The sequence below is a fragment of the Schistocerca americana genome, chromosome 1 (genome assembly GCF_021461395.2).
Source record: "Schistocerca americana isolate TAMUIC-IGC-003095 chromosome 1, iqSchAmer2.1, whole genome shotgun sequence".
NCBI classification, from domain to species: Eukaryota; Metazoa; Arthropoda; class Insecta; order Orthoptera; family Acrididae; genus Schistocerca; species Schistocerca americana.
In genome coordinates, this window is record NC_060119.1 from 220605687 (window position 1) to 220618376 (window position 12690).

The following is a 12690-nucleotide window of genomic DNA, read 5'->3' on the forward strand; positions in this document are numbered from 1 at the left end:
ACAATATCCATCTTGATTATCAAAGGTCAATACTAGCAGATTCGAAGGAGAAAGATTGGCCAGAATTTCACTGAGTTGCTGGCCAATAACGCGATTACAACAATTGTTCTTAATGCCACAGATCATCACAAGAAAATTACTGCTTAGTTGGACAACATTACATACAAACTTCTGAAACATGATCAAACATTAACTCTCAGTAGAAAGACTGCAGAGTTACTAAAGATATCAGGGCCTTTCTAACAATGTTGTGTAAAATTTACAACCACCGGCTCCAATGCCAATAAGATTGTGGGTTTTTATAAAATACAAAAAAAGGCTTGTGCTACAGCCAATCATTAGCGCAACCATTCACTTTTTGTATAGTAGAAAACATGAAATGACCAATAGAATTGCCATTGCTATTCCTTTGTCATCAGCAGAGACCAATTTCTTCATGGAAATTATTGAAGAAGATTTCTCTACCTCTTCCGCACTCTTTTTATTGTTAAGGCTGATGATACCTTGGCAATCTTTGACCACATTAAAAAGCATATACATTTAAAAGATGTAAAGAAACTAAGAAGCAAGGAAAGATACTATACTTAGAAGTTCTAGTGAATGGAATTTAAAGCGTTGGCTTGGCCACTTGGTATGTGTTAAGCTGACCCACAGGGACATCGTAACAGGTACAGTTTCCATTATCCTGCTAATAAGAACAATGTTGAATATCTTCATACAAAGAACTGTAAGCATATTGGATGAAAACCATCTTGGCACCTAATGAAACCATCTAATTTCTGTGTTCCTTTTAAATGTCCATCGGGTGCATATAATTAAGTAAGCTGTGTCCAGAAAACACAAAACCCAATATGGACAAACACAAATCCTCCTTTTGATTTGTGGACCAACATCAAGTCAAATTGGGCATATCTTACGTATGATTAATAGCATTTTTCACCTGAATAAAAAAATCAAATATACACACTGTGAAGTATAGCCAATGGCCTTGGAATCCCAGGTACTGACAGTATTTCATGGAAATTTGGCAGTAGCCAAATTGGACAGTCAAATGTTTTCCAGCATTGCCCAACATATCTTAAGAATCTAAACAATTCTGTTGATGCTAAATAGCTGTATGATTAAGCAGAAGAAACAAATTCCAACCTACATTTCAAACTACTGGAATTCAAGTAGCAAAGGACCTATGAAAATTACCATATTGACTCAAAATAAGCCACACTTTTTATTCAAATTCCATCCTCAAAAAGTAAGGGTGGGGCTTACATCTCATGCAGTATTGCTTTACAAACAATTTGTGTACAAAAATTAAGCTCATTTGCGACAATACAACTATCACCTGTAGCCAAAACTGGCAACAAGATACTTTATCATACATCAATGTAAACTTTTACTAGCGTGTAATTGGTGTTAAGATTTTGTAGCTCTACCAGTACTGCTTCATGAGCTTACAATTCAGTTCCAGTTGTGTACTTGTCAGAAAGCAAAATTTAAGATGATAAGAATGACCATTTAGAGCGAAAAGCATCATCAGGCTGAGGAATTCAGCACAGTTATGATGCAAGCTTCAAACTTACTGTTGTGCATTATGCCAAACCACAGCCCCCAGGGAGAGCAAAGGAAAGTATGGGCTGGATGAACCTAATGTGTGAATGGCCTGCTTCAGAAGAAGAATGCAGTTTCGAGATAATTTTTCAGGGCACCGAAATGTGGCAAGTATCTGGAACTTGAAACTATGGGTCTTTCCAATGTTCAAGTTAAAGAAGAGGCAGGATGTCTATCTCATGACAAATTATCCAACTGAAGGCCTTGGAAACGCAAAAGTCTTAATATGCCACAATGAGAATTTCGTACAAGTATTTGTCGATGTCATCGGTTAAGGCTGTTAAAAGCCTTCCTTTCCTTGGGGAAATAAGAAGAAATAATAAATATAACATGTCAGCAAAAAAAGAAACCTATTGGGTCATGGTAAATGACCCATGCCAAGTCATCCAGATGCTGATTCACCAACAGACACTAACATCTCTGGGGGGGGGGGGGGGGGGGGGGGGGGGGGGGGGGAGGGGGGGGACCATGGCAATGGAGGGAGCTGTGCTCCCATCTTTGATTAAAGATATATAAACATTCATTTACTGCCAGTTGCTATGATACATATCTTCGATACGCTTTTGTACTATTTGCGGTGTTCTAGGTACTATGCATTTCCCACTGGTCCTCATGGTCCTTCAGTGTTTTGTGGATATGTACTGAATTTTACACTTACGCTGATGCTAGTGCACATGGTAATGGTTGGGTTACTGTGGCTCTAGTTCGTGGTGGTAAAGTGGAGACTGTATCAGAGCTGGAGACTTAACAGCCAAGAAGTTATTGCTTATCGTACATTTCATATATGAGAAGTGTGTAACAGAGATTGTGGTTGATCTTACTATACGTCTACAATCTCATGGAAAGGACAGTTTCTTATTTTAGTTTCTATAGTAATGTGTTACATCACCAACAGCTTTAATCTTGGCACAATTCAATGCATCTTTAACCCATATGGACACAGACTGATTCATTTACTCTATGATGATTGTTTGTCCTAAGAACCAACAGGATTGTAGACATATAATAAGATGAACCACTAATTTTTTACCACATTCAAAACATGCGCTCACTACATATCTCCTTATTCAATACGATAAACTAACCAAAGGCTTACCATTACACTCATAAATACAGCTTAATACTGTTGTCACTCACAAAACGAAATGCTCAGCCACTTTGTGCCCAATGCAGTGATGCTCCGAACTTTAAAAATTTAACTTATGTCTGATAACTAAACTATGGAAATTCAAAAGAATGGTGAGCAACAACAGAAGTACACCAACTCAGCCAGAACTGAAAAACAATTTTAAAATACAAAGATACGTCTGCTTTACCAACCATCCACATACAAATGAAGTACAAGTCACTCAAGACAATACAGTGCGACAATTACAACCAACAGTCTAAAGTGTCATCAGTGAGGGATTATTTGGCAAAACATATGACCAAGTACTGGCTGTGTGAATATCTTTTCCCTAGCAAATGTTTTCTTTACGACATATTTTATGTATGCAACATATGATTTCCTTCTGAAGAAACCAATTCCTCCACGTGTAAAGCACAAAATACATGTACCACATGCAACTATCTTTGAAAATTTAACATTCCAAGCAATTGTTTATAGAACTCTCACTCACGTCACCATTAACATTCTTTAAAAGTTTTCATTAGGAAATAAATCCCACACCTTCGTTTTAACTATGTACGATATCCAGTAGTTTGAGATTACTGTCATTGCATGACGTCATTCCTGTTATGTTGTTTACCTTATGCTATCTGAAGTCTTAAAATACAATTGTAATACCACAAGAATAAAACAGGATTGAGTTTCTTGTCCAAATGTTTCTGCACATCCTTACCATTTACTTTTTTTATATTAGAAAATTTTTGAATTGAAGACAGAAAATTAAGTTCTATTATGGTGGTGGTTTGAGCTTTTACCATTACTAGTAACACTATAGTCTTCCCTAACAAATTTTTATGCAAAGTGCAAATGAATAATCAGAGGCAATAGTTTCAAAATATTTATAATGTATGTACATTGTATCAATAGCCAATAATAGTGAATTATCTGCAATTTCCTTCTGTCAAATGACAATCATGTCTTCACTAGTATTGTGTTTACCTCTACTGCAACAGAATATGAAAATAACCCACTAAAGATACCATCCTTCCTCTTCATACTAGTAATATTTTAAGAATTTTCATTAACTTTGTATCCCATCAACATTAGGTTAACTGTCTAGTTATTCAAGGATGTTGAAAAAATTGGCAGTAGTCTGTTCAAAGAAACCAACCTGGATATATATGAAGTTACTGAAGTAAAGCACCAGAAACTGGATGGTAGGACACTTACCCCAAACATGAGTTATGATGTAAACACTGCCACTTCTGAAAATATTTTGAGTATGCTCGTACTACGTATCTTCCTAAAACTACTGAGAAATCAGCCGATTCGTATATGAAGCCACCATTACATAGAACTGTTTAGATGCTTGTAATAATCTTACTGCCAGTTCTAATTATCCCTTTCTAATCATTTCAAAAAATTGGAAACCACCTTGAAGCTATTATCCGTGACAAAATGGAAAAAAAATTAATCAGCCCTCTATGACATTTATGATTTACTGAAACCAATAACAAGAGGTTAAATGTAAATTTATCTCGTCCAATCAGAACAATGAACAGTGTAAATAAACTGAGGGTCACTTAAGTAGAAATGAGACATTCCTCAAAACTGTGTTGTGTTTGACCACAATTTCTGAAGGCTCAACATTCCAGCACTCACTCCAACACTTCATATCAGCAGATTTATCAATCATCCAGACAATTACCAGCACTAGCAAATTTTCACTCATATCAGTGGCTACTTCAGATTAATAAGTAGCTACGTAATGAACAATATACATGAAAGACCACTGAACATTACTTGTGCACTTATCACTTGTATCACTAATGTTCAACATTTAATTCTATTATGGTATTAGTTTCCTGAAAAAAATAACCTATTATTAGGACACTTCCAGAAACGGCGCACAACACGAGATGACACACAAATTTGAACAGGACAAAGAACACTACTTGGTTAATGCAATGTAACACCTTTGACCCATTTAGTACTTCGCCAGCTTTCTGAAGGACACTGTTCCAATATTGCAGGAAGACTATTTCATTTTCCCACAATAATTTCAATTTATTGACAGTGAACAAGACTATAAAAATTTGACCCTTATTATAGTTAAATACTGATATTGCAGATCAACCTCTGTATCTTACGAAAGACCCACAACAAGCAGACAACGTACGGCGAATTTCTGAACAAAAAGGCTACATTTGTCACTGAAATTGAGGTGCAACTGCACGCAGAAGGGGAACCTATTACTTATAATGACGTTAAAACATTTCCTCTCGAAAGCAATGCAAATGAAATCACATGCCTCTCCTGTTAACACAGCAATACATTTGTGTGTCCATGCTAATCATTTTTCCTGTCAGTAGTCTATATGAAACAAATTTGTAAGCTCTACTGTAACAAAGTTTCACCTGCGAGTCACACCAATGAAGTTCATGTATATTTTCTCCCTTGTGCATTAACCCACTACTCAGTCCACAACCAGATTCATCAACTTCTTTATAATCAGCCATTAAATAAATTACCAGTTGGGCCAAATTAACACGTGTAATACAATGCCCACAATTTGGACTTTGTATGAGGACAACTGTCAAACAATATACCCAAATTATGTTCCAGTTTATGATTAGAATATCTTACACCAGATGGTATCGGACAAAACTGCATGTTTTGAAAACCTCTCTACAGAAAATCTGCAGTGCAGCATTGCAGATAAACAGTTGCACTATTGAGTTGCTTCAGTGAAATTCGAGACTTCAGTTAGCCAAATCTTACAGTGATATAAACATGCCATGGAAACTATGACTACAGCAGTCTGCCAGACACACACAATATTACCCCCCTTTCTCCCCCCTCAGGTCCCACATCCCCAGTTGTGCAAACTTCTAATGTATGTAGATCACACACCTCTACCAAAGTCAGGTCAATGTAACTGCAAGCAACATAAATTTAGTATAAATTCTAAAAGCCTGCCTACATTATGTAATCACAACAGAGGTGAATACAGAAAGAACTGAGCGCAAGTCATTATAAAGCTATATGCTGCAGCAGCTGAACTACATATGAATGAATGCGCTTTAGGACACAGGAAGGACAAACTACTGTTAATACCAAAAACTGAGAATATTAAGGCTGCAAATGTGAGAAAGATATACCCAAAATGTTGGGCCCTTCAATAATATTATTCATAACAATCAGTTATATCTATCATTAACACCTGCCAATCAGTATCACTTGTTTATGGAAATTGAAAAGAGGAGACATTTGATTCTGTAATAGGGGGAAGAGCTTGCACAAATTTATCTCTTACTATGTATTCCAATGTCCTACAAAGGCAAAAACCAGTACCGAGAACCAGTCACCATCTCTCACATTCTGTTAGTCACCATTAATCGTAACTACAAAAATCATACCAACACTGATACTTTCCTAAATGAAATATTCATGTAATTCCCATTTCCAATCCCAAGATTGTCTCATTCCTATTCATTTAAATGATTTTCATTCATAATGCACAAGCCACACTTAACACTAAAACTGCAGGGAAAGGACATCATCTTTCCTTCTATGGTAAAATTTTAGAACTGCCAAAACATATTTAAAAGAACTTTCATTTCTAAATGTTAATTTGGAGTAATTCTGCCACTTTGGGGTTAAGCACTTATGAGCCATTTGTGTGTAATTTTACTGTTGCCTCCAACAAATATTCCTTGTGGTAAACGAATTTGAAAATTAGTGCAAGTGATTTTGGAATATCATTCTGATCAATAATTTAGCCATAAATAACCATCAAAATTTTCTGCATTGCTAAGGTGTAGAAACTAAAACCTGAACAAACTATTAGAACATTTCAACATACAGTATCCCAAACGGCAAATTATCACAAATCAAACTCAGAAGAAACTATTGAAATCCTTACATAAGTTTTTATATGGCACGATTTCTTGTAATTCCCTTAAAAAATATTTGTCAGTTCAACTTCACTACTAATCACAGCTGTAGTTTTCATGAACCCCCAACCCATTTGTTATTTTTTCAACTCCACAGATCAATAAAGCATGCCAACATTAAGGAACACTTAGATCACCGTTAAAAGAAAACAGTGGTCAAAAGTCTGTGATAGCAACTAAAAGTTTAAATTTTTTTCTAATAGAATATTTGAACCAACTATCAAGATTTAGAATAACCAGTCTGCCCAATTTTTAGTAAACACTGGAAAAACCACAGCTGCCCTACTACTTTCATTAAAGCAACTTAAGATTTTCACCAGAAACAGCGTTTTTGGGTATGGGGATTAATTATTGAACCCCAGCAGTTTTAAACACTTAAATTTATTAACATTTCTTTAAAATTAAATAACAGTATAATATACATACTAACGTCATGTATTTAGTATTAAAATTAATGAATGAATGAAAATTATTTGGAATGTTTACAGATTAAGTCAAAACATCACAATTTTAAACCAGCTACAGCGAATTTTGGAGACCACAGACTGAACCAACAGCTTGTGCGGAGACAATTCTTCGATGACTGCTGTGCTGAAAAGAAGGAAAGAACTTATCAGTAACATGTTTAGTGCTATCCAATCCAGCAAAGTGAAGAATACTGGCAAAAATACCTGAAAATTTTCAATTCAAGCTCAACATTTAACACAAATTGCTCATACATAAGGCACAAAGCCACATCTGTACAGAAAAGCTGTGTTCTTAAATCAACACCACACCCGTAAGTAGTGAAAATAAATCTGTTGAAATCTAAGATATGCGGTGGTCAGTATTTACATATGAAAGGCAGAATTACATGCAGAGAAATGTTTCCCGCACTTAGCCACAATATCTTCTGCAGAATAAAAACTCCATCACAATTATCTTAAAGCTCAGATCTAGATGTTCATTTATGCTTTACTGCCTCTACAGATACTTGCACCTTTACGCTAATTAACGCCCACCTGCATCTCAATTCATATGCCACTCACTCAATCAGTATTAACAACTCAGTTCTGGATGAACAGAGCTACAGATCTTGTGAAGATAGTACTTTCGCTTACTACCAACCCCGGCAATGAATACTACGTGCAACTGCACTGCAATAGTCATTGATTAATGCTGTTTAATTTCACTGATGCATTATTAGTTGTAAGTAATCAGACATTAATACTTAAGGTGATTGAACAATTCTACTTGGACAAGACAAATACCTGTTAGTTCCATAATCTCAGGTTCCTGAACATGAGAAGCCATAAGCAAAGCACCAGCAATATAATAGGGAGGCAAGCCTCATTTCCTACTCTGACATTAAAACCAACCAAAGTGATATTTCAACAATGTAAGGAAAGAGAGATTGTTTACTGACCATAAAGAATCTGTCACGTAGCAGACAGGCACAACAGACATACTGTACTCATTATAGCTTTTACACAAATCATCTTTAATTGGAAGTTGTGTGTGTGTGTGTGTGTGTGTGTGTGTGTGTGTGAGAGAGAGAGAGAGAGAGAGAGAGAGAGAGAGAGAGAGAGAGAGAGAGAGAGACTGACTTTGCTGAAGGCTTTGGCCTAAAGCTGTGTCTTATCATTGGGCCTGTCTGCAACCAAACAGGTCATGTTTACAGTGAGCAAAAATATCTTTTCCCTCGTATTATCGATATTCCAACCTGGAGTTTCAAAGCTGCTATTGCATCACAGTAATCTGTATATAACAAATCTTAAAGCTTCTCGAAAGTGTGTGGTAACTTCCTCCACTCCACGTATGAACAAATACAAAAAGATTTCAGTTATCCGTCAACAACACACAGCAGCCTAATACATATGCAAACTGTTGAACATGATATATTAAATTGTAATACAGGCAATTCTATGAAATTGAATTTGGTTTTCAAATACCTTTAAAATTGTCAGTGTAGAAGGGACTGAAATGGATAATAAGAACAGCTCAAAGGTTTCAACATTTATGCTTATCAAACACCTTATTCCTATTACTGAAGAAGAAATTTTTGTAGGACTATACTATAATAGCTCACAAAGTAGCTAGCACACAGCAGCTAAAACACACACACACACACACACACACACACACACACACACACACACACACACACAAAATTAGCAAACAAGCCCATCTTTTTACTATTTGTAACTGATTCCATGTCAAGACCAACAATATTTCTCGTAAATTACAAATTTTACTGGTTTCACAGCTGTTTATTATGGTAACTCACTTTCACAACGTGTTCAGAAAGGTGATTCTAAAGACAAGTGTAGGAGCAGTAACGCATGATGAGGAATCTAACTGCTACTCTTAAGATTCACATCTGCACAATCAGCATTTCACCAATGCATGCTAAGTTTTGAGATCAAGATCCCTGAAATAATGCTTGCAAACAAACTTTACGTTATGGTCACATGTTCACAATGGTTATGAAATTAAGACCTATGTTTGTTTATTTTATTCTTCCCTTCAACAAGATTCTTTGGATAAATGACACTAGGTATCTTCAGTTTCACTATGTGCCCCAATTTCACTGCATTTGCAGACAGAGAAAACAGGAAATCTGGATATTTCAAATCAAAGTGGGAATGGTGCAAGAGGAGTGTCAGCAACAGCCACCACATCAGAGGCTAAAACCAAGCTTTTCCACAATCAAACCATTAGTTCATAACAAAACATCAACCTAATTATTATGAAATTAAAGCCAAATACTGAAGTCAAGAAATATCCAACTATTTCAGCACGACAGCCCGTCAACAGATTTGTTTAATTCTAATTTAGCTACACAGCAAGCAAGGACAATCATTCTGAACACCACTATTACTACTGCAAAAGCTCTATTCACGTAGTCATCAAAATCGGCCCATGTTAGTGTGCAATAAATATAGCTCAATTATGAAGCGTAATGACATATGTCAAAACATGCCAACTCATAACAAAGTTCCTTCGCAGATTTTAGTTACGAAACCAAGCAGTTCCGCTTAACCATCTTACAAAACTCCTTCTGCTCCCCAATGTATTGGTCAACAATTCGCAAAGTAAACAGAAGATGATAATCGGGGGCATTTACAATACTACACCACACAAACATTGAAAGAATAGTGCAAAACATGTTCACTGTTCATGAACAAGGTTAATAAAAGCATCGTCAATTTATTAATGACTGTAGAAAAAAATATATATACTCTACCATCGTAAAATCTTGAAGACGTAGTACGCATCTACCCCAAAAAGGTCTTCTGGAAGAGCCCAGTATTTCTTGCAATTTCGAAGACCCTGGAAAACACGAACGTTACAATAAAAACAATGCTATTGAATTTGATCAGCAAAGGTTAGTAGCAACAGGTATTCAATAAAATACGTAATTAAAGAGCGAAAGCGTTCACTACTTTAACACCACATAACTTTCTAAAAACTGTCGTCAGCAACCGAATCCAAGTGCCCACGCCGACCGCTACTAAAAATAACTTTCCCACAATAGCGTTGGCTATTAAAGTGTGTACAGGCTGAGCTACTGTACTACGTTATTACATTTAACATTTAATGAATGCATTCTTGGCTATCAGAACCATTAACATCTTATCAGAATCCACAAAGACATATGTATGCCTGGAAAACTTTTTACGTGGCAAGTCGTAGTGAGCAACACGTACTTCCACTATAAAATTGTTACAAACATCAGCTGCGACTCACCTCCACAAGTAGCACCGCAGGCCGCACCAAATGCTCCACAGGTCGCTGCTGATTTGGTACTTTGCAGACACTAAATATGGAAAACGAACCAAGTCTGAAATCTGCCTAGAATAACTACTACTCTGTACATGCTGTGGAAGGAAGGCCGCACAGGAAAATGTAGGAGACCTAATCGATAAGAACTAGTTGGGCCCGGACGGGCCGGGCCGAAACTAACAAACGAAGACTGTCTTTTTGACCGGAAAATAGGTCCACAACGCAGGAAATAGTCTTTAAACTATACAACACAAATATGCACTCCTAAGTGTAACATTACACATTATGATTAACAAACCTCATAGTTAAGTAGGTGATGTGATAAGGGGGGTAAAGGTCGAGGGCAATTTTTTTTACAAAAATTTAGTTTCATCCGTTGGTTTATCACTTCATCACACGACGATTTAAATACACGAGTTCTTCTACTCAGTTCATTGTTTCATAGTGTATCGTTTGTTCATAATGGAAAGCAGAAATGCAGTGTTTTTATCTCTGTAAAGCGTCCCGAAAAACCCGCCTCTCCCGCACCACAAAGCCGGCACTTCACTTGGATGTCATCATTGTGACGAACTCCTCGTAGTTGACCTGCCCGTCACCGTCGATGTCCGCTTCTCTGATCATCTCGTCGACTTCTTCATCGGTGAGCTTCTCACCCAGGTTGGTCATCACGTGTCGCAATTCAGCGGCACTGATGAAGCCGTTTCCGTCCTTGTCGAACACGCGGAATGCTTCTCTGATTTCTTCCTCGCTGTCCGTATCCTTCATTTTGCGCGCCATCATGGTGAGAAATTCTGGAAAGTCGATTGTACCGTTGCCATCAGCGTCCACTTCGTTTATCATATCTTGGAGTTCTGCTTCTGTTGGATTCTGCCCGAGGGAACGCATCACAGTTCCCAATTCCTTGGTTGTAATAGTGCCGTCACCATCCTTGTCGAACAGAGAGAAGGCTTCTTTGAACTCTGCGATCTGCTCCTCGGTAAGCTGATCCGCCATGGTTGAGTCGTCGCTGCTCTCGCTAACACACGTCTACACTGCCCGGATGCGCGCGAGCGAATGGCGCGCCCCTTTATAACGGCAACAGCGGCTAGAGGCAGTGGTGCGCTCCTATTGGCTGGCGCCCACCTGCAATGCGACAAGCGCAGAGCCGCGAGCGCGCGCATCCGGTGGCTCAGCTACGCGACTGTCTGCTGTTCTTATCGACCGTGGTGTCTGCAGTGCCGCATGGCGACGTCTTAACTCTTCGTGACGCGGATCCTTGCCTAATGTACTTTTACCCTAATATGCCTAATGAAATTATGTTCAGCCGTTCTTCTTTCGCCTTACGCAAAAACTGCCCAGTATTATTGGCGCTGACACACAACCGCCAGCCTCGGTAAGACAGTTGTCGAACGATTTAGAATTTAAATCCAATACAGTGATAGTAACAGAGAAATGAGAAATAAAAACAAGCTAATGAATTTTCACAGAATGTCCAAGTATTAGTGAGGCCAGTAGGAATCTCGTTGCAAAAAAAATGAACTTTATGAAACGCAGGCAACTGTGATGGATGTAAAACTGTCGCGGGGACTTGGGAAAGTACCGGCACATTTAGTTTCGTCACACAAGCAAAAACAACTCGTTACATGCAGTTACTGATCTGACATTTTGTAAGTCGCAAACCTGACAAGTGTGTTCATTCTCCGTAAATAAAATTTACGTTAAACTCATGTCATTACCGCAATGTTTCAAATGAGGACCGTTCCTAACCGGTAAATTTTCGACACGTGTTCAAGTAGAAGTGTCGCTGTTTTTAATACTTAATGAAAGGGAATCCGTGTATGTACATAGTACCAGGTAACATAAACCGCAACAATGTGCTCGAATTTTATTTTAAAGGAAACCAACACTACACACAGTAGGAATTTCAGCTCAAATCGTGAAACGTTCGCAGCAGTTATCGTATCAGACTATTTATTTTTATAGCAAATGATGGAAGAGCTCACATTTATCTCACGAAAAGAGAAAACGTGTTGACGCAGTATAAACATGCATGTCATTGTTACTAATTAAAATGTCTCAGATGGGGAACCGCAAGATGACGTTTTTAATTGTAGAATAGGACGAAGACTCCTCTAACAAGATTAAGTTTCTCATAGGCTCTCGCATCTCCTTGTAACTTTCCAAACTAAGTTAAACACTTTTCCACAGTAACCGGAAATTCTTAATTTCGACGAAGTCTCCATGTCTTTTCAGGGACTGTGATATTATGTTAACGGA

At 37.6% G+C, this 12690-nt stretch overlaps 1 protein-coding gene across 2 annotated transcripts; it reads right to left on the reverse strand.

Moving 5' to 3' along the window:
- Positions 1–7034: 7034 nt before the first annotated feature.
- On the reverse strand, positions 7035–11499 carry LOC124607243 (calmodulin). 2 transcript variants are annotated; one of them, XM_047139629.1, is made up of 3 exons: positions 10399–11499; positions 9896–9981; positions 7035–7255 (listed from the first exon to the last, which is right to left on the reverse strand). In XM_047139629.1, the coding sequence occupies exon 1, from the start codon at positions 11425–11427 to the stop codon at positions 10978–10980; it is 450 nt and encodes a 149-aa protein (XP_046995585.1). In that variant the 5' UTR covers positions 11428–11499; the 3' UTR covers positions 7035–7255; positions 9896–9981; positions 10399–10977. The 2 variants fall into 2 exon arrangements, with proteins under 2 accessions (XP_046995585.1, XP_046995509.1); XM_047139553.1 differs by having other exon boundaries at positions 7035–7260.
- Positions 11500–12690: the final 1191 nt, after the last annotated feature.